We start from the raw sequence: 26,720 nt of genomic DNA on the forward strand, positions 1-26,720 counted from the left end.
GTCTTCCAATCCATGAACATTTGATGTCTTTCCATTTAATTCTTCAATTTATTTCAATGATGTTTTGTAATTTTTAGTGTATAAGTCTTCTGCTATTTTAAAAATGTATTCGTAAGTGTTTTGGTCATCTGATGCAATTGTAAATGGAATTGTTTCCTTAATTTCATCTTCAGATGGTTCATTGCTAGTGTACAGATATGTAATTGATTTTTGTATATTGATCTTGTATCCTAATACCTTGCTGAATTCCTTTTTTAGCACTAATAATTATTGTTTCTCATATTCAAATTGTTCCAAGTTTGGCAGGTAGGATCCTCTCCCAAGTTGTTCTTATTTCTTTTTGATATGGCTCTGACAGTATTTGAACACTTTCTTGATTTTTTGGCATAAGATCTCAGAGTCATCTTGTACTTTCCCTTCCAAGACCTGGAATTAGCCATTTCTCCACAGAGCTCTGGAGTATGGTGTCTGGAAATCACTAAGATCTTGGCACCAGGTGTGCTCATTTTTATTGTGGTGATTTTTAGACAGAATTAAGAAGTATATATTTAAAATTTTAAGCTCATACTGATATTTCTAATTCAAATTTAAACATTACAGAATTTTCCCATACTTTTTTATTTTATATCTTTCTTACACTGAAAATCTCACTTCCTATTAACATTAAGATATTTACCTGTTTGCTTTATCTGGGTTCTACTTTTAGTTTCATGTAAGTCAATTAATTATGTTCTTCAGTAATTAGGAAATTTTTCTTTTTTAAAAAAATTGCCTGTTCAGTAGTGTGCTTAGTGGTATTGTTGATTTAACTTCTGGGGCTAGCTGCTTATCCTCTTGAAGAGCAGTAGCAATTCACTGGCAGTTGGCAATTGATTTTTGTATGCCAGTTTTATATTCCACTATATTAAGGAATTCTTTAATAATGTCTTTGTTATAACATTGATTCTCTTGGGTCTTCCACACATAACATCTGTATGTAGAAATAGATTTACTTGCATTTTCCTCTTCTTAATTGTAATTGTTTTCTCTTGTCTGATTGAACTGGCTAATATTTCCAAAACACTGTTTAATAGTAGTAGAGACAATGGCTTTCCTTATCTTATTCCTGGACTTAGAAAGAATGCTCTCTTGTTTCTCCACTAAATAAGAATTCTTAAATTTTCTCCATTTTCAAAACTTGGCTATATTTCTTTCAATGACTTTTTTCTAAGAAGTTTTAATTACATGACTATATTATAATACATTGATTTATATTTTTACCTTTATTATCTCTTTCTTTTGGGTCTGTTTGGCTTTTTCTAGCCTTTTGAGTTGAGAATTTAATTCATTTATATTCAGTGTCATATTTATATGATTTAAGGCAGTGAATTTCCCTCTGATTATTGTCATAATAATATCTCACAAATTTTGAAATGTAACAGTTTTCTTTATAATGCTTTTAGAAATTCTTCAATTCTGTTTTGTATAGTCTCAATAAAGGCTGCTTTTTTTAAACATGTCTATATGGAGGGGCTTTTGATTTTTCAAATTTTGATATCCTAGAATTGCAGTGTGATCAAAATTTTTTTGTATTATGTCTACTTTATGGAACTCTTAAATTTTTTTCAAGTTTTGTAACTCTCCATGAATATTTGAAAAGAGGGTGTGTTCTCTATTGAACATTTGCATTTAAGTTATGTACAACTATAAATTAATTCAATTATATTATTAAGTGTTGTATATGAGAAAAATGAGATTATTTATTAGGATTTTTATGGTGATATATTAACAAGATTATTTAATACCTTTTTAGATCTACTAGAAATCTGGTTTGGCAGTTAGTTTTGTCTTTTAGAAGTCTGAACTCTCAGACTCCTAAGATGGGATGTACCAAATAGTGAAAACTAGGAAGAGGAAGGAAATTTCATATTTTACAATTAACCTGAAGTTTTTTTTTTTTTAATGCCTTGTTGCTTAATCTTTGATTATATATTTTCTGGAGTCAAAAGTTTAAGGAAGGCTACGAGGGTTTACTGTTTTGGTTTTTCATTTTACATTTTTTAAGTCATAGAAATGATATGTGCTTAGTAAGGAAAAATGGGATGGGATATAAATTAATATAGTCCCTTTACTCAAGTATAGCCATTGTTGGTAGTTTGGTATTATCCTTCCAATTTCTTTCCATATGTGTATGCATTTCCCTTACATATAGTTATAATGCTATTTCTTACAGATTTCATCCCTTATTTTTGTTGGCATTGTAGGAAAAAAATTTGCCTAAATTAACATATTTTCTTCCTAAATACTATTTTTAGTAGAGTTACATGTGGACATATCAATAATTCTTCTATAATTAGATTTTTTACTTTTTTGTTAAGTGAAAATCTGTTTTTCTGATTTTTAGAAAGAATACAATTCAATATATAACATTCACACAGTAGTAGAGAAAAATATAAAATGATGCCCTTAATTCTTTCACATAGAGGGTGAACCATCTTAATATTTTGGTGCCTGGTTTTGTGGGTTTCTCTCTACTTACCATAAATGCAACTGTAGTTTACTAAACTATAACCTGTTTTTTTTAACTTGACAATGCTATTAACAATGAGAATTACAACAAAAACCTTCCAATCTTATATCAAAGAATGTCCTTGCATAAGATGATTTTTATTTGTTGTTTCAAATTTGTATCATGAAAATTTCCAAATGTATGTATTGGTGGAGAGAGATAATGGCTTAATGTATTCTGTATAACCACCATCCACCTTCAATACTTATCAACTCTTGGCCAATCTTGTTTCATTTATATCTTCATCCATTTCCCCACTCTCAGATAATCTGTGATTATTCAGTGGATCCTGGTCCCAATGATGACTCGGAAGTTCATTAAATAGTGCGCATTTTTCAAGGCCCTTCACAATGTGGTCCTAACATTCCAGTTATATCTCTTGCCACATGCCCAGGAGTTGTATACTCAAGCTATTTCAAACTAAGATACAGCCACATTCTTCAAACATGCCTTGCTCTTTTGGGGCCTCTGTGTTTTTGTGTTTGCTATTCCATCTTCCTGGAGTGTTTCTTACTCACTTTCCTGTTTGTCAAACCCTTCTTTGTCTTTCATAGTATAGCTGACATCAACTTGCCCATGTAGCCTTTTTTTTAACTTCTGTGAGTGTTCCTGTAGCATTTTGTACCATTTCAACTTTCACCCTTATCACACTGCACATTTGGAGCAAGTGCTCCCGTAGGGTGTAGGCCAACCTGCCACGGGCCTGATAGGAGGAAAACATTTGGTAAACAAAATCCATTGAAAATTTTAAAAAATATGCTTTAAAGCAACTTAAGCATTTGAATCTATGATAGTATTAAAAGAAAATGTAAAAGATTTAGTTTTATAATGCTGAAGTAAAAAGCCATTCATAATTAAGACATTTATAAAAGATCAACAGTTTTGACTACAATAAAGACTTTAATTTTAAGTTCAGGGAAATTCTCTAAAGAACTAAAAGAAAAGCAACTAACTTGGAGGAAAATTTCATAGTATATATAATAGATTACTGATATCCATAATGTATAAAGAGACACTACAAATCAGTAAGAGAGAAACTCAATAGAACACAGGGTTAAAAGATATTAACAGGAACAGATAAGTCACCAGATACAAATGGCAAATAAATACATGTAAGTTGTTAAACCTCTCAATTAGGAAATAAAACTACAAAGAACAATGTAAATCACTTTTTAACATACTCTCAAAAATTAAAATTAATAATAATCAGGATTGTGAGGTTATAAAGCAAAGGAAAACTGTCACAGAATATACAAATTGATAGAGTCACTTTGGAGGGCAAATTGCCAGTATGTATCAAAATTCAAAATTCACATGTCCTTTGATCCTATAATTTCAAGGAATCTATCCTAAAGAAATACAAACACAAAGCTACATACATAAGAATATACACAGAAATCTTGGTTGAAACAGGAAAAACTGGAAATAACCTACATACATCTTATACTAAAGATATGGTTAAGTAATAACTAACAAATCACATTCTTTACATATATGTAATACTATGCATTGGAAATCTTTCCAGCTATATTGTTAATGAAAAATATGAACAACATGTAGATTATGATAACCATTTATGTAAACAAAATCATGTGTGTGTGGTGGGTAGTATGTCTCTAACTCCGGTGTACAAGAAATAGAACTTTTCTTATTTTTCTATAATTCAGTCTAATTTCTGTTTTGATCCCCACCACATCAACCTCGTATATACAGTCTCAATGAATTTGAAATTTCTTATTCTTTTTCTCCAGGACTGCATCTGAATTACAAGGAACTAGGCGAGGGTGACAGTAGTTGGTCCACCTGATACTGGAGGTCATCTGTTAACACAGGAATCTGACAAGATATCCATCTTCTTGTCTGCTTCTTGGTCATCCAGTTCATACCGGTTTTTCTGTCCTTTCAGCCCCAGAAGTTCTCTCTTCTACTTCTCCACCCTGTTCATGGACACAGAAACCCTTCTTCAGGCCTAGGACTCATTTTGCTGTGCCTGTTCCCTACAAGGGCACTGGAATGTCTGAGAAACTGTCTATCTCAGGATGCTGCCTCAAAGACAGGCTGCTGAGCCCCTCCCTTTAGAATCCTCCAAAATGTATATTTTCACCATTTTCTTTCAGTCTCCCTGCTCTCCACCTTCCAGGGGAATGTCAAAGGGTAGGAAAGTCACTATATATATATATATATATAAATAATAGGATTCATCCTCATTCCAAGGGTTTTAGAACCAAAGCCAGTGGAAACCCTCACAGCCCCTATACTTCTTTTTTCTCTTCCTTCTCCCGCTGTGTCAACAAGCACAAAAGAGCCAAGCTGTTTGACTTGGAGAGTTGCAACAAGGGAGGAATTTGGTTAATATTTCTAAATATTTTCTTGTTATTTTTTAAATTCATATTTATTCATATGTGGACATATAGGAGAAAGGCCTGGAAAAGTATATATCAAATAGTTAATAGTGTCTGCTTCTGGGGAAGGCTATGAAAAGTGGAGAGATGCAATCCTGTCATGAGCCTGGAAGAGTTTGACATTAATGAAAACATAAATGACTCCACAAACTCCAGACTAGAGGTTCAGAGAAAGTGACATGTACAGGATGCTCCTCCTCCTCTTCCTTGTTTGTTGATTGTTTACAGAGAGTGCATGACACTTCTCTTTCATGTCCTCCAGACTGGGGACTAAGAAGTAGTAGATTCACCAAACAAGTTTCTGATCTGTATTTCGTTTCCAGTTGTACATTTAGTGGACCCCAAAGTCCTATTTTCTCTCTGTTGTTTCAAACTTCTGTGTTGAATTTTTGTCACCAAATCTGCTAAAGAGTAGTAAAGTAAACTGATACAATTTCTCTTTTACCTGATTGATCCTCTTTTGGTTCAAGTTTAAACAGGGAAATGTAAAATGAAGGAAGTGGGAAAGTAAAGGGTCAGGATCTAGTAGACCACATAGTCTCAGAACAAGACTCCCACAAACATCGGTGGAAAGGGAAGCAGATCCACATATATAGAGCAAGGTCATACCTGTTTGATCATATAAAAACCTCTTCTTGGCCTTGGGTGCTTCAGTGACTTAGATGGAAGTAAAATTACATTGATCAGATTTACAGCTTGGACAGATCACTCTCTGGATAAAAGAATCAAGATTTCAAAATACCTTGAGTCTAGATCAAAACAACAAAATGCAATTTAATGGAAATGAATGCCAAATCCTACATTTAGGTTTAAAAAATTCAGTTGTACAAGTATAGCATGGGAGGAACTTGGCTTCATCACAATTGTTATGAAAAAAATTAAGATTTTAGGTGACTCTACACTAGCCCAACCTGATGTTAAAAAGCCCTCAACACCCCCCCCCAAAAAAACAACTGATACAACTTTAGCTCCAATAGTAGAAATGAAGTATTCTGTATAGATTAATAAAGGTCATCATATCATTGTACTCAGCATTAGAAATATTTCCAGATATAATGTTAGTGAAAAATATGAAAATACGTAACTATGATACCATATATGTAAAAAATGTGCATGTGTGTGTGTGTGTATGTATGTGTATATATGTAATGGATATTAACTAAGTCTTATATTTAAGTTTCAAAGTTCAGTTGCAGAAGTAAGACCTTCATAGATAATCTTTTTAAGTGAGTTTAGAACATATTTGAGACATTTTTTAACAAATCCCTCATGGCCATGTGTCTTGGTAGAAATTGAATATATAGCACTTGGGCAATACCTGAAGTACTTGGGAAGGTTCTGGTCTCTACTTTTTTAGAAAGATATTGTGAAAGAAGACAATATTCAGAGGATAGTGTAAAAGGGCTTAGAAGGGGCAGCAGGAAAGTGTGAAGTTGAAGGACCTGCATGTGGCTGTGGGGAGGGGACAAGAGGGCACATTCTTCAGATATTGAAGAGTTATAACAAGAAGCCCAAAGCAGAACTAAGACCTGTGACTACATGCTATGAAGAAGATAAACCTATTATCAAAATAAGGAAGGCCTATAGTAGGTACTTATGTCCCATATGGATAAGGCTGGGCTCTCTTCCCACCATGTTCCCTGCCCACCTGGATGATGCTGATGATGTAAATGATAATGGTTGTCAGTTACTGAGTGTCTGCTAAGCGTTTTTCAGACATTGCCTCACAGAATCCCACAACAGTGTCATGAGGCTCAGAGAATACCCTGCCTGAGATTTGAGTGCCCACCCCATAAGCCCACAAAGGAAGGGATAATCCAGTATGTTCATATTTCAAACACTTTTGGCTCTAGTCATTAGACTTTTTAGCAAAATAATAGTTCAGCTTATTTGAACATCTAGTACAGAGTCCAACAACAATAGATGTTGAATATCTATTAGTTGAATGAAAGAATAATCTACGATTGGGAATGAAGCATAGTGTATAAGAATGGGCTTTGGAATAAAATGCACCCAGGGTTCTGCCATAGTTATAAATCTTGAGATGAGCCCATGCAGCATGAAGCGTATTTCTAGAGGAGCGCTGTCCAGTGCAACTTTCTGCACTGGTAGCAATGTTCTATAACTGTGCTAACATAGTAGCCATTAGCCATGTGTGGCTATTGAGCACTTGAAATATGGCTGGTTCAACTGAGGAAATGATTTTTAAATTATTTAATTTTTTAAATTAAATTTAACTATCCACGTGTGTCCAGTGGATACTATATTGGGCAATGTAGCTCTAGAAGCTTTGCTTTCGCTTGCATTTCCTGCACATGCCTGCAAGAAGTGAATTGTGTGAGGAGGGCAAACAGGGTAACAATTCTGCTTACAGGTGTAGTCATACCCTGGGCTCCTCTGGAAGCTGTAACAAGCTGTCTGAGGAGTCAGAGGCAGCGTCAGCAAAACTCACCTCTTGGGGAAGCAGGAACATTGAACCCATTCGTAGGATGCCCAGGTGGCTGCCAGGCACATGTGCCAGAGGAGAGCTCCTTGCTAAACTCCTTAGGAAAGAGTTAATGGCTGAGAGGCTGTGCGAGCTGCTAATGGGGCAGGACTACCTCCTGTCAGCCAGTGGTCATGGCTCCCCAAGTGCATGGTGTCCAAATTCATGTGGAGGAAACAAGACCAAGAAGGCTTACAGAATTTTAGGAGACTTCATTGGCCTCTTAGCACATGCCATAGTTTCCCCCAACCCCGTCCATAAAAGAAATCCTAAATCCGTATCTTTCTTGCTTCACTTTGTGCACTTTCTGCATTGCTCACCAAACTTCAGCCATATGGGTCTTCTCTGTTTCTGCCTAGAATGCGTCAGGTCCCATTAAGACTATTGTGATAAGAGCACTGACTCTGGAGCCTGATTGCTGGAGTCCAAATCCTTCCTCTGCTATTCATAAGCAACTAATTAACATTTCTGTGTCTCAGGCTTTCATTTGTAAAATGAAAATAATAGTATGTACCTTATAAGGTTGCTAGAAGGATTAAATGAAGTAATATGTGTAAAGTACTTAGATAACTACCTACCTGGCACATAATAAGTATTATAAAAGTTTTAGTTATTGTTAGTAGTAATAGTAGTCCTCCTACAGTAGTGTTTGTATTCTATACCTTGAATACTCCTCTCCTGGACAACTCCTGGGCATCCTGCCAGTCTCAAAATCAACATCATTTTCTTAGGGAGACTTTTCCTCTCAGTGAGTATAGTCATTCCTCCTTCCCTACATTATATGTTCTAATAGTGCTAGCATGCATGGAGGCATGCCAGTATCATAGGAGACAGCAACTCAATATTCCAAGCCAAGCCTATAGAAGCAAGATTGCTCAAATATTCCTATTGTCAAGATCCTTATCCACTGTTCAACAACTTTCACTCTACCTGCCTGATTCAATTCTGTCCATCATCATTTATAACCCACCGTTGATAAGAAGCAGAGGTGGTTATTTGTAGAAGAGGGAAACATAAACCAGCAAATATAATTCAGAGAAATTTGTCCTCAGAGTTCACTTCAAATGGTTCTACTTGGTTTTTATGGCCCTTTGAGATATGTTGACATGCAGCTCTGGGTAATCTTCCCATGGAAATGCCCATCTGGCATCATGTCAGGGATACTCCCCCAGCATGTAGCCTCTCTGGGTGTATTAGTAAGAGCATTCTAACTGCTCTGACAACTGCAGATCTGAGTAGCTAGACATAGCAATGGTGTTTCTTGCTCACATTGCAGCCCAATGTGATTGATGGAAAAGGCAGGGAGGATTTGTTTCATGTAGTCATTCAGGGACCCAGGCTCCCTCCAAATGGTATTTCTACCATTGTTCAGGACTTCAAAGTTCGCCGGCACCGGATCTTCTGACTCCAGCAGCTGATGTGTGAAGACAGCTTGAAGGGTCTCATGAAAGTTACCTAAATGAGGTACATCATTTCTCCCCCTTCCCTTAGCCAGACCCAGTCACATGACCATGACCAGCCGCAAGTTAAGTTGGAGAAGTAGTTTACCTGTGTGCCAGGAAGAATAGAAACATGGATATTGATGCCCACCAGCCATCTCTGTCACAAAACTAAATTAATACCATGGTAACAGTGATACCCAACAAAGAGAGGGGAGGTGATAACTCCAATATTAACTATAATTAGACCTCAACCCCCTAAAAACTCCTTTAGAAGGAGCGTGCACACCTTCTAAATCTTAAAAACTGCAGGCTTTCCCTGAAGGAATCACACCATGAGCTAACTATTGCAAAGGCACTCTCCCCAGAACAAAAGAGGTGAGGACTGCAGGCCCAGTCAGTGAGGCTGGTTTGAAACGGCCACTGCTATCCCACACGGCTGTGGCTGAGTCCCTAGCAGAGCCTACCTCATTCCATTCCCTATCACCTCCCACTTGAAAGCCTCCCCAGCAGTTCTCTTTTGCAGTGGCCGAAAACTTGACACTTAATTTTCCGTCTTATTACACAAGTAAGATTCACTCAAAGAAAGCTTGAAAATGGAAAACAGAGAGACATGAAGAGAAACAAATCATTTATAATCACACAATTAGGTTGTCATTTTCAATAAGGTGCTGAGAAGGGGGTTGAGGAAAGAAGGGGAAGGACCCTTAAATCAATTGCCTTCCCTCAGCCCCTGCCAGCCTTTCCCATGGCCCTGTCCTTCTCCACCTTGAAAGCTCCCAACTAAGTGACTACAGATGATTCTTGCCCTGTATTTCATTCCCCATCCAACAACACATCCACTTAGACTCTGAGTCTTGGAGAAAATATTTCCAGAAAGTGTCCTTGGCTTTTGATAGATTTCCAATCTCCTCACAAAAGAAGAGAGTTGAGTACCAAGCCTTTTGTTACAGCGTCTTCTGTGTCACTTAAAAGGGGAAGGTGAGGATTAGCATGATTTGAACATATGCTTATGCTAGAGAAGTCTAGAATAATCTATAGTCTCTTAATTGGGAAGCTTTCAAGGTGGAGAAGGACAGGGCCATGGGAAAGGCTGGCAGGGGCTGAGGGAAGGAGATTGATTTGAGGGTCCTTCCCCTTCTTTCCTCAACCCCCTTCTCAGCACCTTATTGAAAATGACAACCTAATTTGAACATGTGCTTTATGCTAGAGAAGTCTAGATGTTTGACAAATGTAATGTCACATTTCATCTTTAACGTATCCATCTGAGACACTCCCAATTTTACAGAGGAGGAAAGTAAGGCAAAGAGAGGTTAGTAACTTGCTCAGAAGTGACCAACTCTGTGCCTTTAGTCACTCTTCTCCACTGCCCCTAAACTACTATGGGGACCCTTGGGAAGGAGGATTTCTGGAAATGCTCCTTGGAAGCAGGGGTTTCTAGGTTATATTGGGCTGTACATTGTTACAGGTTAGAAAACACTGAACATCTCTGGAAGAAGCTGAAACCTACCCTGTTCCTCTTCCCCCAAACACCACTTTCTAGTCCCCTACTCTGCTCTATTTTTTTAAATACATACTCTCATATCTTCTGTCTAACTTCAATGCTTACTTTCTTATTTTACCTCTTGATTATTGTCTGTCTCCCCCAGACCCCACAGAATGTGAACTCCATAGAACAGGAATCATTATCTGATTCATTCCTCTTGAATCCCAAGAGTCTAAGATAGTATCTGACACACAATAGGTGATTAGTTGATGGTTATAAAGAATTGTAAATAAATAAGTCATATTTGTACAGTTCTTAGTGTGTGTCCAGCATGGAATATTATCAAAACAATAGCTCACACTTATGGATTTCCAGGTACTATGCTCTTCTGAGTATTTACATATAACAACTCATTCAGTCCTCATAATAGATCTAGGAGATGGGCACTATAATCTTCATTTACAGATAAGAAAATGATGCACGGAGATATTAATCCAACTTTATAACATCACTCTGCCAATAAGCTGTCAAGTCAGGATGGTGTTGCACCAGAGTCAGTGCTTTTAATAGCTATGCCAAACTGCCTTTCTCAGTAAACATCATTTATATTTTTGGTTCAATTTAAAAATGAATCAGCATTTTTGAAGACCTGAATTAGTACTAATAACAAGATGCATTACAATAATTTCATACTGCATGAAGTAGGCACATAAACTCCATGCTGGCTTTTTCTTTCTTTTCATTTTTTCCCACGTCACCCCTTCGTTGCAAGACAATCAGTGATAATATGGTTTTTACCTTGAATGAGTTCCCTCTTTCTGTGCTGGTTCCCCACTTAGTGGGCCTCCTGTGGAACCCCCATTTCCTTGGGGGGAGCTGACCCCTAATTATGAGACCCTGGACATTCACCTGCTAGTTGGGATTTCCTTGGCTGGTAGAGGCCTGTGCTAGCTCATCCCTGAAGATGACCTCAAATTATTCTGCCCTCCTTGTATGGATATGCCACTCCTCCCACCAAGAAGTGGAGCTTATAACTCCTCTGCAACGGCTGAGCCTGTGACTGATTTGACCAATAGAATGTTCAGGAAGTGCTTTTTGGGTACTCTTGAGTCAAGGCGTCTGGGGACTTTTGAGCCAAGGCTCTAAGAAGCTTCACAGTTTCAGCTTCCTTCCTTTTGGAACACAGCCAATATGCTATGAGGCAGTCCAAGTAACCATGTGGAGAAGAATCAAGGCTCTTGGCTGAGCTCCCAGCTGACAGCCAGCACCATCTTAACTTTGTGTTAACTCTGTGAGTGAGCCATCTTAGGTGTCGATCTTCAAGCCCTGAGCAACCCCCACTGACATTGTGTGGAGCAGAGATGAGCTGGCCCTTATGAGACCTGACTAAATTGCAAAATCATTAGTTAATAAATGATTGTTGCTGTTCTAAGCCATTAAACTTTGGGGTGGTTTATTATGTAGCAATAGATAATTGAAAAAAATCTCTTAGAAGCCCAGAAAAACATTTACTGTGAGCAGTTTCCCCTGCTCTCACACCAAGTCCCACTGCTGGAGATGTTGCGGTTGGAAGGCTTTATGTAGGTATTGTTCTCTAAACCTTGACTGTATCATAGTCTTGTAAACTGGGAGACCTTCAGATTGAAAAACAAGTTTACCATGGAGACTATTCTTAATTGTTTCCTGCGCTAATAATAGTCCTATTGGCATTGCCATTGGGGTGATGTGGAACAACACTATTGGTTCCAGTGGTTCCAAATGCATCCAAGTTGCCTTTAGGTTATACAGTTTTAGTTCATGTCTGGAACTTTCTGTAAGGGAGGACAGATAACAGGACCTCTCGGTCATAATAGAACAGAGACAAAATTAAATCATGAAGTTGGAAGGATGGGACCTTTACCAAAAAGCAAGACCTTCCCACTTCTCTCTCTTTAGATACACACACACACACACACACACACACACACACACACACACACACACTTATGTATTTATAAGTTGCCATTCACTGTCTTTAAAATGAACATAGCATTATAATAAACTACCACTTATTGAGCCTATTTGATCCCTTATATGTATTAAATCTTATCACAACCCTATGAGGTAGATGCTATTTACTGCCTCCATTTTACAGATGGTAAAACTGAGACTTAGAGAAGTTAAGCAAGGTGGGTGAAGTCATGCAGTTGGCAAGAGGCAGAGCTCAGATTCACCCAGCGTTGCCTGGCTGGAAAGCCTAGGTTCTCTCTATTAGTCCCTCTCCCCTCATACACACGTGCGTGTGTGTGCGCACGCACACACACACACACACACACACACACACACACAAGAATCTTGTATCCCACTGACTTTGAGGAATGTCATTTTCATATTTCTGGACTTAGCTTTGTAAACACAATGACATGAATGGAATCCAAGGGTTTTTTTCCCTTATGCTCAGTAATCCAGATGTACAAGTAAGTAGGCTTATTTGTTTCGTACTTTTGACATTTGAAAAGAAATTCCATATTGCTAGTGCTCATGAATGTGCCTAAGGACACTTGGGTGGTTCCGCTTGGAAGATCTGGGCTGCATTCTTTTCCTATGGAATCCAGCAACTAACTGCACAGAAGGCTCCCTGCTGGCCATGCCTGGGGCAGGGCTGTGACTGTGGGAACCAGAGGCTTCCAGCCCTGTTTCAACTCTGAGCTGGGGGAGTGCCATGAAGTCACATGATGTTTGGACTAAAAGGGCAAGCCAAAGAATGGTTCTCCCATCCTGCCCTGACCAGTGAAGTCTGAACAGAGAGAAAGTGGGCCCCTCCAAGTTGCTACTTCAATCGCGTGGACATGCCTGGACATTGGAATAAAAGACCAGTCTCTGAGCCAGGCCCACTGGGGCTACAAACACCAGTATTCTAAAACCAGTCAGGGAGCATCAGGACATAGGGAAAGATGAAAGGAGACCCTGAAAGGAAACTTCTAGGTCGTCTGGTTAAATCACCTCTATTAATGGGAGTGGGAATGGTGGTGGTGATTAAAACAGTAAGCCAGGAGGGGAAGGGACATAACTGATATTTTCCTGATGATCTGAGTGATCAGGACTAGACTCCATGAGTCCTAATCCTATGGCTAAGTAAGAAGTCCCAGGAACAGGGGGTATCCCTTGTTCAGGGTACTAGTTGGTGGCATGTGGCCACTACTCCTGAGTAGCTTTTTAAATTAGATCACTTCTTAAGGCCTTTTTCTTGAGACTTGGTCTGGATGCCATGGAGAATGAAGGTTGGTGTAGAAGAAAACTCAGCTTATTGCTGACAGAGAGAAAGAGGATACCTCTCAATTTCCATTCACTTCCCAGTCTCTCCTACTTCCCTTCTTCATTTCATATTTATATCTACTTTTCTGGATTAGAGAAAGGATCAAATAGGGCTGCCCCATATTTACTTTTGGAGTGTCACTTATGTAGATCACTAAGGGCCTCATTCCCCACAGGAGAGTGATTTAGCTCTCCCTGACTGACCTGGGTCTCCGTGCCCCGCCACCTTTCTGAGTCCTCGGGGCCTCGTTCCTGAGACCCAGCAGATGATCCTGGGCCTCAGGCAGTGAGCCAGGGGTCAGGAGAAAGTTGAGTGTAGCCATGAAGATAGGGGTCTAGGTTGAATCTTGGCTCAATCATATTTTAGATATTGGAGTGAACTATACGAAACTGCAGATATGTAACTTAAAAAAATTAAAATTCTTTTAAAAAAGTAATTATAAATTCACTTGCTATTATAAAAATAATACAGAGATCCCATGTACTCTTTTACACACTTCCTCATCATGATAACATTGTGCAAAACTATAGTTTAATATCACTAGTATGTTGACATTGATACAGTCAAGATATAGAACATCTCCATCAGCACAGGATCTCTCTTGGTACAGTGTGCTTTTATAGCCACACTTATTTCCCTCCTCCTTGGCAACCACTATCTGCCCTCTATCTCTATCATTTTGCCATTTCAGGAATGTTATATATATGCAATAATACAGTGAGAAACCTTTGCGTATTAGCTTTTCTTACTGAACATAATTCTCTGGAGATTCATACAGTTTGTTGCCTGTATCAATAGCTTGTTACTTGTATTGCTCAGTATTATTGCATAGTATGGATGTACCACCAGTTGTTTAACCATTCACCCACTAAAGGACATCTGGGTTGTTTCCACTGTGGGACTATTACAAACAAAGCTGCTATGAACATTCATGTATACGTTTTTGTGTGGACATCGTAAGTTTTCATTTTTTTCTGGGTAAGTACCCGAGCATGCAATTGCTGGGCTTAAAGTAGTAGTGTGTTTAGTTTTATAAAAAACTGCTAAATTCTTATCCAGAGTGGCCATGTCATTTTACATTCCTACTATTCACATTTCATTTTTTTTGAAAATTGACCCAGGAGTGTCCTTTAAAGCTGTTAAAAAACTTCAACACATGGTCCAGACTTTGGGTCAACTAATAGATTTAGTTGCCATGTCTCTCACCTCCTTCAACTTAGAACATCTCCACAGCCTTTCTTGTCTTTTATGACATTGACACTTTTAAGAATATAGTACCCACTCCCCATCCCTCACCCCGACTTTTAATAGTGCAGTTCTTTTTTGGGGTTTATCTTAGATTTCCATGTGATTAGATTCAGGTTGTGCATTCTTGGCCAAAATATGACAAAGATGATGTGTCTTTCTCAGAGTAACATGTCTGCAGATACTGATTTTCATCTGTCTCCACTGGTGATTTTAATTTTGATCACCTGGTGGATGAAGGTATTGTATGTTTCATGATTCAACTTAACATCTAAACTTTATTAAGGTTTTAAATGCGTAACCCAACCCCTCTGATTCTTGGTTTCCCTATTTGTTCAGTGTGGACATTGATAATTTCCCTCCCATGTGCGTCATTGGGAGGATTAAATAAGATAATATATGTAAAACCTGGCACATGAAAAGCATTCCATAAATACTGGCTATTATTATTATTGCAGCCAGGCAAGTCTTAAGAGATCTTGGTTTGATCTTCCTCTCAGATACTCCCAATTAAAGCAAAACCACCACAGAGACAAAGTGATGGGGGCGGGGGCAACGTCAGTTCTGCCATTTTAGTTTTCTCATCTGTGAAATGGGATAATGTTTACCATCCCATAGGGGAGCTGTGAGGTTTGATGTCATGTATGTAAAAGTGTCTGGACATAGAAAGTTCTAAAAAAAAACCACGAGTGATTCATAATCTGTTGCGTGAGGAAAATAGTAATATCTGTCAGACCTAAAATCTAACATATTGTGGGATCATTCTGTGGCAGTAGTGAGGTATGAAAAAAATACTGTTAGAGTTCAGGACTTGAGAATTGCCAACATGTAGCAGTTAGGTGCTCTCTGGGCAGATTACGTAGCCTCTCGGAGCTGCGCTTGTACACTGGTGATTTGGGGATAAAGCCCAGCTCGCATCCCTTCCCTTGGGGCTTCTGTGTTAATTAATGACGCCTAGCAGGACCTGGGCCCTCGTCGGCATGGCCTGATGAAGGTGCCTACAGCAGCCACCGGCAACGCCGAGCCTCCGGGACTAGAGCGGGGTAGTAGCGTGCCCGCCTCCGCCGGGCGGCACCCCGCGGTCTGGGCGTGAGCCCCGGTCCCCCCCGGCCGCAGGCTCCTCCCCCGCGGCCGCGTCTGCTCGGCGACAGCCCGGCACCTGCAGACGCGCGGCGGCCGGGGAAGCGGGAGGCGACCCTCGGGCGGCGGCGGCGGGCGGCGGGCGGCGGGGAGGGGCGCGGGCGCACAGATGGGAGCAACTGAGAAGGGCGGCAAGAAGAGCCGGAGGCTGTTCTCTTCGCTGCGGCCGTGGAAGGCGACCCGGCGGCTGTGGAGGACGCGTTCGGCTCGCAAGGCGGCGCAGGGTGAGTGTGGGCGCGGCCGGGCACCTGTTACCGCGCGCGGCGGGCGCCGGCCTCTGACCGCGGGGGTCGCGGCGGCTCCGGCAGCCGGAGGCGGCATCGAGGGCTGCGTTCTCGGCCGCTGGCTCCCGCGGGCTGCGCGGCCTGGACGGACGGCCAGGCCGGGCGACCCTCCGCCCTGGACCTCGGCCGCGGGTACACCAGCAGTCCCCGACCTCCCTCGGGGCCTGTCAGCGAAGCTCAGGCCCGGGTCTCGGCACAGTCCCCTCGCTTTCCCCTGCCCCTCGGTCCCTTCAGCACCTCCCGTTGGCCCAGCTTGTTTATTTCCCGCAAAAGCCCCTGTCTGTCTGTTTGGCTCTGGACAGAAGGAATTCAAGGTGCCCCGGGGACACAGTCTACTCAGGTTTGCGTCCCCCCAACACCTGAGGCTGCTCCTGCAATGCAGCACCCTTTGGGGGAATGAATCCGGACTCAGGGCTGCTTTCAAGGTCCTCCCCCTCTGCACTCGCCCTCCCCTTCCCAACCTGTGTGCGCTGACTCCGTTATCTCCTAAGCTCCAGTCACAACAAACTATTTCCCCAAAACATTCCATCCAGGGCCTTAATTCACATTTATTCAGTCACTAGCTCACACCGTTCATTCATTCCACAATTTTTATCCAGTTCCCCTGAGTTGAACAAGACAGGGAAGGCCGCAACCCCTGGAACCACTGTTAGAGGGAGAAACAGACATTATACACAGAAAACAGTTAAAAATCTCCATTATAGACTGCTGTGTGCGCTTGGCAGGGAGACAGAGTCTGCTGGGAGAGGAGAAGAAGTGAGGGGCCCTGGCTTACCCGAAGTGTGGACAGGGAAGGCCTCTCTGAGGCAAGAACTTAAGCTGAGACCCGGAGACTGATTAGGAGTTACTCCAGCATGGAGCCAGGGGAGAGCTCTCCTGCCAGAGGGAATAACAGCTGGAAAGGTTCCAAGGGTGCCTGAGTTTAGCAATGGGAAAGCGAGGGAGGCAGGGCCTGGCTCAGGTCTGGGTAGGACAGGAGGAGAGTTTTGGATTCTATTCTGAGTTAGGAAGCTACTACAGTGTCCTAAGCAGGGAAATGACATGATCTGCATGCGGGCTCACTGCCTTCTCTCTCTCTGCGAAGGCCCGTCTCTCAGCCTTGCCAATTCTTGCCTATCCATCAGGACTAGCACAAATGCTGTCTCCTCCATGAAGCCTTTCCTGGGGTTCCTGCCACCTGTAACCCCTCTTTTAGTATTTTGTCACCAATAGGCTTTTGTTTTTGTTCATTTGGTATTCTAGTTTCCATGGGGGTTGGTTCTCATCCACTCTGTCTTTGAATCCCCCACCAGACCAAGTCACGGCTTGGTACTTTGTAGATACCTGTTTGCTTCTGAGTGTGTGTGTGTCCTATCTTGTCCTTTTCATCTATTTATATCATCTGAGGATTCTTCTGAGAGGTTGACATAACTTGATTTCTAAGATGGCCGACCTGATTCAGGGCAGAAGCTACACTGCACCAGGGCCCTGTCATTGATACAGTTGCCACCCCCACCTTCACCCAGGGTTGCTTTGAGGATTAAATGAATTAGAGTCAAGTGAATTAATAATTTATAAGGTGCTGGCACATAGTAAGCATTCTAAAAATAAATCTGACACAAATCAGCAATAATTATCCTTCAAATATTTATTTATTGTGTTAGAAATAAGCTTTTCTATTGTTGGTGGCTAGGGAGACTCTGCGGCTTAGCATTGTCATCTTGCTGGCTTTCAAAGGATGTGTTATTGCTTTTAGTTAATCCACTAGCTAAATTCCTTCCCCACTAGCATCAAGAACTGTGCTTAAACTTGGTAGGTCTGAGGGCTGACCACCCCCTTTTTTGCTTGCCTGAGTAGTTGAAGAGATTGGTAATTGCAACAAGTATTCCCTGAGTGATAAGTATCTGCATAGTGTTATTCCAGATGTTGTGGGAATGTTTACAAAAGAATAAATGGATATTTCATTTGTAGTAAATTGAGGAATAAGTTTTCTAGTTTTATAATTTTTAAGACCATGTTTGTAATTTCCTTTCCTCTCTTCTTGTTCGTCCCTGTCCTAGAATTCATCCATGGCTTCTCAGGGTCCTTTGCGACCCACAGCTCTCTTTTCTTAGGTAGCATCTTGGCTGCTCACTATATTTCTCTACTTCCTCTTCCCCCGTACAACCTGGGAATAAGGCCACTGTAATGTCTTATGTTATATGATACTTTACAGTTTACAGAATAAATTAACTACAAGATCTTGCTTAGATCTTGACAACACGGGGAAAGCAGGGAGGGCAAATGGTATTTATGGCCCCGGTTGTATAGATGAGGAATGTAAAGCAAGAGACAAAGTAACTTGCAGAGGTTATATGACTGGTGAGTGGCAGACTCAGACTTAGCTACCCATACAGTATCTTTTCTGCCTCATCTCCCTGCACAAAATAATCATGTTCCAAAATCTATGCTTGTGGAGGGAAGAATTAATTAATAAATATCATGCAAGGAAAGAAATCCATATCTCAATTTTACATGTAAAGGTGGATTTTTTTTTTAAGGTGGCCTGAATTTCTTATGGTGTCAACATCACTTTAGGCATTTAGAATCACATGGTTTGGTGCCAGACAGACTATGATTTGAATCTGCCAATAATAAGTGGCATAGGTAATAAATAAGCTGTGTGATCTTGGGCAGGGTGCTAAATCTTTTAAAACTCAGCTATATATCATATGTTAAATAGGGATGATAATCCCTATGTCATAATATTACTGTGATGATTACATGAGCTAATGTATAGAAAGTACCTGGTACATAGTGGCTCATAAGGTAGTAGTTGTTATTTTTATTAATATTAGTCCAGATCTTCCATTATATGACCACACCCCAAATATGGTTAGTTGTGGGGCTGGAAAGCTCAATGAGTGTGAGAATAGAACATGGCTCTATAGAAGCTCTATGGGGGCAGCTATCGCTTCTGGACTGACCAGAAGGTCTTCTGCACAGTATCTTTCTTTCCCCCACTCTTTTTTTTTTCACCAGGAAGCTGCGGGTGAGAAGTAGCATAGCAAATGGAGACTCCTAGTATCTTTTCAGCCCACCACTGTGTCCTGAATATAGCTGGCATTCAATAAATATGTTTGTAATGAATGAATCCTCTGGGAGATATATATCTCTATCTCTATCTCTCTCTCTATCTCTGTATCTTTATCTATATCTATATCTATCTATATCATCTATCTATATCACTCTCTCTATATATCTCCAAAGAGAATGCATCTGAAATTTACTGTCTGAACACTTGTGACTCTAAGTATAGGATAAATACTTAGAGGGACAATTACTGAATTAAAAGGTATATGCTTTTTTCATTTTGAAAGAGTTGACCTCCATACATTTGTGTTAGTTTAGTTCCCACTAACAGTATCTGAGCTTCTTGATTCCTTAATTCCTTGGAAATACTACGCACTGTCAGACTTTTTAGTGCTTGCCAATTCGCTGGATATGAAATGGTACTGCATGGTTATGTTATATTGAATTTCCTTGACGAATAATGAAGCTGAAGATCTTTTCACATGAATACTGTCCATGTGTGAATAAGGCCTGTTCGTGTCTCCTCCCAACCTTTTTTTTTTTACTTGGTGGTTTGTCTTTTTCTTACCCATTTATAGAAGTTCCTTAAATATTCTGGATATTTGTTGGCTTATATGTCTTGATAACTTAAAAAAATACCAAGCCATGCAAACTGTTCAGAATGAGAATGTGAATAAGCTGTTCCCAGTAGGAACTGGGAACCCCCCCAGATGCTTCCATCCTTTCCAGAGAAACCATATTTTAGTCAAATATCAAAGTTAAGTTATAGAAAAGGGACTGAATAGTTGGTGGAAGTATTTTGTGAGTAACAGACTTTCCTAGCTCTTGAAATGGTGGTAGACAACTGGCCCTGACTTTCTCCCCTAGAAATTACTTCCCCCAAACCCCATTGGGGCAAAGAGCCCTTTCCTGTGTCCTGGGAAGACACAGATTAGACCTAGAGTCAGTCTCTGTCAGCAGATGTGCTCTTCAGGACAAGGTATTTGGAGAAGAGGATAGAACACTTGTTGGGTAATCCATGGTTTAGTCCCTCACTGCCACTTTCTGGCCATATGCCCCTAAAAACAAATCACATTAAATGGCGATAACAATCACTGCCTAGGGATTGGCAAGATCAAATGAGATCACAAATAGGAAAGGACTATGTAAATACAAGGCATATGTGCTAGGCTCTGTGAAGTTACCCATACATTAACAGAGTAGGAGAACCTCATCGCCTTACAGTCTTTAGGCCTATTCCTTCCCCTACCACCTTCTGCATACAGGGTGCATGACTGGACATCAGTTCTCCAAGTGGGGGTTCCAGACCATCTGCATCAGTATCTGCAGTAAATTGTTAGAAATGCAAATTCTTGGCCTCCACCTCAAAGCTACCAAATCAGAAACTCTGGAAGTGGGGCCCAGAAATCTGTGTTTAACAATTAACAATCTCTAATTCTGATATATTTTAAGGTGTGAGAACCACTGGGCTAGTGGGATGGATGGGCCAAGGCTTTAAAGTGAGCAAATGAGGGTTTTAAATTTCAACTCTTGGATTTGCTAGCTTGTGACATGAGGAACTTCCTAGGTACCCCCCCCATGGGCTTCCAAGCTCTCCATAAAAGGAAGATGGCATCAAAGCAAATGACAGGAAGTACCCTGGTTCTGTTACTTTTTAGCTAGGTGTTCTTTGGCAAGTCACCTCTCCTCTTTCTGCCTCATTTTTCTCATCTTAAAAACGGCAGGAGTTCACATGGAGGCACTGCTTCTGTGCACTCCAGCCACTGTCCTAAACCTGTGCATATTTTTAATTCTTATAATAACCCTGTTTTATAATTTCTATTTCACAAATGAAAAAACTGAAGCACAGAAAGGTTAAGTAATGTTTTCAAAGTTGCACAACAATAAGCTAGGATCAAACTCAGGCTGTGTGCTGTGAAAGTCCGAGCTTTAAAGACAATGCCAGGCAAACAGTAAGTTCTCCAATGTATGATGATGATTAGAAGAAGATTGCCTGGCACACAGTAGATACCCCATATGTTAATTCTCTTCCCCTTGCCTGTGGCTTGGCTTCACGGGAGCCTACCCAGCTTTTCTTATGCTACCCTCCTTGGCAGTGACCCTAATCACAAACCCCTACCCTTTCCCTGCCAGTCAGCAATTTTTCTCTTTCATCTCTTTTATGGGCACTTGGATGCTCTGAGCAAACTGCACAGAGGCTTGGCTGGATGGAGGAAGACCAAATGTGGTGGTGCAGCTGAAGCCACCCTTCCATCACCCCACCTCGGCATGTTTGGGGAATGACCGGTTAGGCTAGAACTGGGTCCAAGCAAGTCATTGAAAGGTCATTAAATTAGCCTAATTGGAAGATATTCTCCATGTCTCTTTTGCTATCAGATTTCCAAGGGAATGTAAAATCTTTCTATGCTCAGCTTTTCTTCAGAGTAAAATTTACAGCTGGGAAGCTGAACCCACAGTATTAACAGAGTGTTTTCTCTTTTGTTTTTGTTTTGCTAGGACAATAAAAGGCCTTATTCTCTTTCAATTCAGGGTCTCACTCATTGTTCTTGAAAATTCTTTTTGGTTTTGCTCTCAAGATGGCCTCCCTTGCTGGGCATGACTCACTGGTCTGGTGACTCAGACATGGAATCTAACAAGACAAGGACTGTTCAGAGCTGTGAAGGGACTTGGTGGCCAGTGGAGCCTCCCTGAAGCTTTCCCAACACCCAGTTATTGAAATTGAGCATCATTTACATTAATGGGTGTTTATAATGGCTCTTGGTACCAGTTTATTTGAAGCAGGGATTTTGCCAGAGATACTGCCTTGTTCTGGAAAGTTCCAATGCTTGAGTCTATTCTTGTCCCACAATTGGGTGTTGCCTTGAGGTTTAGTGTAGGGCAAGACAAGGCTTCTGAGAGTTCACCTAGCACTGCATGGAGTGGGCACAACACCAGGAGGGCTAAGCTTCTATGAATATTATGACAGGAGGGAAAGTAAAGGCTCTTTTAATTTGATGAGGACTTCAAACCGCTTTCAACTTAATTTTTTAAGAAAAAGAATCAGTTAAGGACAAAGGGAAAGATAATAGATATGTAATAATGCATATTCAGCAAAATGTACTTGAAGATATTCACTGTGAGATTCTTCCAACTTTTTGTATGTTTGAAACTTTTCAAAATAGTGTTGGGTAAAATGCAGGTACCCCTAGAAATAACCCTGAAATTGCTTCTTTTTTAATATAAATGGTAATCCTTCTCCCACTACCTCACTCCTTCCAGCCTTAGGCTTTGTACCTGGGATGCATGCTTGATTAAAAAGGGCTGGAGGGGGTGAGCTATTCTTTTATGCTGAGTGCTTTATGTTTTTCCTGACATGTAATTCTCACAGTAGCTCTACAAGATAGTTATTATTTTCTACATTTCATAAGGAAACTGAGGGGTAAACTTGACCTAGGTCACAAGGGAAAAACATTAGTCATATAGCATTTATGGAGCCCTTACTTTATGTATCAGGCTTTGTAACAAGTACTTTACTTGTATTAACAGTTCTGAGCCTCACCCAACCCTAAGAAGTAAGTACCATGATTATCTTCATTGTACAGATCAGGAAATAAAGATGTAGAGAGGTGCAGGAATGAGTCCCAGCTTATTCTAGGGGCCAGTAAATGGCAGAGCCCGTATTTGAACCCAGTCTCTCCTGCTTTAGAGCCACCTTGCCCTACAATTCAAAGCCAGGCAGGCCCTGACATTCCTCTGCCTAATTCAGCAAATCATCATGCCTTGTGGAGGAAACCTCTTGCCCGGAGACCACAAGCTCCTTGAGGACAGAATGCTTTATTTAGCGCTGTGTCATTTTCAGTGTTCAGAGCAGTGCCTGGCATAGTGAACATTTATTATATCAGACAATGCATGAATGATGGCTTCTCACCACCTACTTTTTCTCTCACCCTCTCTGTCCCTAAACGTGCTCCTAACTGGGCACATTTTGGCTGCCTTGGACTTAGTCCTGGGAGGTAGAGATGCCCATTTCTTTGATGTGGTTTGCGGGGCAACATAGTTCATTTGTTGGTCAATGAAGAATGCCAACAAAGGCAGATTTTCTCCATTGAAATATGGGAACAAACCTCTTTCTGCCAAAGAAATATGGGAACAAAAACCAAATACCTAAAATTTCCCAAAACTTTCAGGGAGTCTTTAAAATATGGCAGTTTGACATCAACTCCAGGACCTCTAGGGGCCACAACAAGCTTTCACACTAGAGCTATATTTGACTCTTGGGCTGCAGTAATGAGCAGGCAAACACTAGCAATTAGTTCTCTTACACGTGCCCAAACATGGTGGTAATCACAGTATACCTTATATTATATAGTGCTTAGTTTACAAAGTACCACATCTATTCTCCTTTTTTGATCTTCTGAACAGCCGGGCACATACACAGCACAGGTATGATTAGCCCCACTTTACAGATAAGGAAACTGGTGCCAGAGAGGTTAAGTGACCTGCCCTATACCACTCATTTAATAATGGTAGACCTAGTCTTCAAGCCTCTTATCTCCACTCTGACTCAAGCAAATTTCCCATGTCAACATTGTATTTAACCCAGTAATTTCTGGAGATGAGAGCAACAGGTATGTGTACCTCTTTTGATTGTTCTTCTCTCAATTTAGTGAGGCCCTGGATTGGGTTGGTTAATCTTTTTGGATATCAGTTTATCCGGCTCTACAACGGGGAATGAAAATAACCCTTCAGTGAGTGAACTTATAGCCTAGAGGTTGTGAGGGTTCAAAACTTCAAAAACAATTTCCAAGTGAAGATGTCTGCAAGAGACTGTGGTGACCCTGACCCCTTTTCCATAAAATAAGTCAAACGTTACCTCCTCTGGACACCTTACCCAAAATGACTCCTCTGTTATGTCATTACCATGCCTCATTTTTCTTCATGGCATTTATTGCCATTTATTATGTTTATATTTATTTGTTCACTGTCCGTCTGAATCCTCCCACCAAAATGTAATAACCATGAGAACAGGCACTTGATCTATTTTTTGCACCACTGACTCCCAAACAGTTGGAATTGTGCCTGGCACAAATGAATAAAGGAATGAAGGAATGAATCTCAGCTATGTAATGACTGAAAATAAACTTGAGTTGGATAATTGAAAGATTTGCTTGAATCTTCCTTGCCTTCCTTAAGAGGGGTCTCATGGTCTGGCTTCTTTATAACGTTATCTGGCTCAGCCATTCCAGTGGGTTAAAACCAATCAATAAAGCCTTGAGTATCAACTTTTGCCTGGGTGAAATGAGATCAATAACCTATAACTCTGCAACAGACATAGGTCATAGTATTGCATTTTATGCCCCTGTATTGTTAACAGCATGTGAGCAGCTTGAGAACTAGGGCTGGTCCCCTTTACTGTTGTATCCCCAGTACTGAACACAGAGTCCAGTCTTACGGAGAGGTAAAATAAGTATTTGTTGAATGAATGAATATGTAAAAGGAAACAAAGCACAGGAGTCTTAATCCCCCTCCAAAGTTAAAGTTTCCATTTGAGAATAAGCTTGGGGCATGGCACAGACATTCCCTTTTTAACTTGAACCAAATTTCTCCAGAGATAAGGAGGTGCTAAAAAATTGGTTCCTTAACCTAAGGGAAGGAAAGGCTAGGCTCCAGATCCAGTTCCATGCCACGTTTTGGAATTTGTGTTTACGTCCCGTTCATCCCCATCCTTTCCGCTCCAGCATAAGCAAAATTATAACCCCTGCACACTGACTTGCATGTAATTATCAGAGCCTGGGTGCTCCTCCGCTGAGGGACTTCACCCTGAGACCACTGACTGTGAATGACAAATCAAAAGTCAGGGTTGCAGAATCAGCCGGACTTTCCTGCTCATTTGCAGCAGAGGGAGGAAAAAGAATGAAAGATTCTGATAATAAAGGTAAGGGGCCGTTTACAGAGGGGAGGCTAAAAGATGCTAGGGATGAGATGTCACTCCGTGGACATGTTTAGTTTGTATTAGTGACTGATCTAAAGTTACTGTGTATCATTTAAAAATTCTAGTTATATAATAAACATGACTTTTCTTTTTAATGACTGGCTTCTGGTTTCCCAACATTGTGTCATTCAGTTTTCCATTTTTGTGCTACTAAATATAGCACTATTTTTGCATTCTTCATTTAATCTTAGCCGAGTGACACAAATTTCCATTCCATAGATTTCCTTATAATAGCTCCCGGGATTTTGATAGTTGGTTTGGGAGTGTTCACAATAGTTAATATGTAGGTTTTCAATGCACTGTTGGAATTGAAGTATCTGAAATATTTTGGACGGTTACAGTTAAGGGTCTCAAGAAAAACGTTGACTGAGAATACCTTAGTGCACATTAACCCTTTCAGGAGTACCCAGTGGGGAGCTGTCACTGACCTTCAGAACCGTTTATCTGCCAGAGAGATGTTCGGATACAAACTCCCCTGGCTCTGCAAGTCTCCACCTTCTAGGTTCCTGGTACTTTAACACCCCACTCCCGCACCCCCAGTTCCTTTGAGGCACGGGGGGAGGAGAGAAACGGACTTAAATGAAGATTTTAGAAAGGGCAGGGCTCACTAAAATGAGCCAATCAAATTTTAATTTCAACAACAAGGATTCTGGAGGATGCTGGGGTTTTGAATTCTGAGGCTCCTTAAATTTTCTGCCGCAGTTAGGGGAGGAGCGAAAGACCCCAAGGTCTCAGGAGGCTGCACGTGCTCCGCGATCCTGTTTGCAGCCCGGAGCCCTTCCTGCAGCGTTAGTCGTGCGCCTGGTCCTGGTGCCCGCGGAAGGCGCAGAGGGCTGGGCTCCTGGGGAAAGGCAGAGGACGCCATCTCCGCACCGCGGTGCCCAGCGCCGGCTTCCCAAGCGTTAATTTTAGGGTTTGCCGGCCCTCCCTTTCCCCGGGGCCTTCACTGTTCTCACCCCGGAGCTGCTGCGCAGCAGTCTGCACCCCGCCCTCAGCTTTCTGCGCGCTCTGCTTCAAGGAGGCCCCAGAACTCTGTCCTTGGGCGTCTGGGCAGGGATGAGCTGGTGGAGGCTGGCACGCAGCGCCCGGGCAGGTGGCACACGACCCTAGACCCTGCTTCACGTCCGAGTTAGGTGGTTTGGGTGATCCGTGAGACCACACACGACCCAAGTCGCCTTTCTACGCTCAAGGCCGCAGGACTTGGCCTTCTCCAGACCGGTTTCCTGCCGTTCTCTCTGGATTCCTATGAGATTCTCACCGTGATGGGCACTGATGTTTTATTCCATATTAAGAAAACAAAACAAAATAACCCAAAATTCCAGGCAGCCTGATGCCAGTGGGGGGACTGGTATTGCTCTACCAAGCTGTTTGTAA

The 26,720-nt window shown here is 41.1% G+C and overlaps 2 protein-coding genes across 3 annotated transcripts in view; both read left to right on the forward strand.

The window, feature by feature from the left end:
- AK4 (adenylate kinase 4) overlaps window positions 1–4,692 on the forward strand; it is an 87,729-nt gene extending 83,037 nt beyond the window's left edge. The window contains exon 7 of the mRNA XM_036911310.2: window positions 4,300–4,692. The gene's annotated coding sequence lies outside the window, so the exon portion shown is untranslated. The remainder of the gene's footprint in view (window positions 1–4,299) is intronic.
- An 11,419-nt stretch (window positions 4,693–16,111) lies between these two features.
- Window positions 16,112–26,720, forward strand: part of DNAJC6 (DnaJ heat shock protein family (Hsp40) member C6) — a 144,963-nt gene continuing 134,354 nt past the window's right edge. Inside the window, exon 1 of one of the 2 annotated variants that reach the window (XM_036911318.2) lies at window positions 16,112–16,264. In XM_036911318.2, the coding sequence (XP_036767213.2) occupies window positions 16,150–16,264 (115 nt within the window). In that variant the 5' untranslated portion in view covers window positions 16,112–16,149. Of the gene's footprint in view, window positions 16,265–25,100; window positions 25,290–26,720 lie in introns of those variants that run through there. The other variant, XM_036911320.2, reaches the window with a different exon arrangement.

The sequence above is a fragment of the Manis pentadactyla genome, chromosome 4, assembly GCF_030020395.1.
Source record: "Manis pentadactyla isolate mManPen7 chromosome 4, mManPen7.hap1, whole genome shotgun sequence".
Classification (NCBI taxonomy): Eukaryota; Metazoa; Chordata; class Mammalia; order Pholidota; family Manidae; genus Manis; species Manis pentadactyla.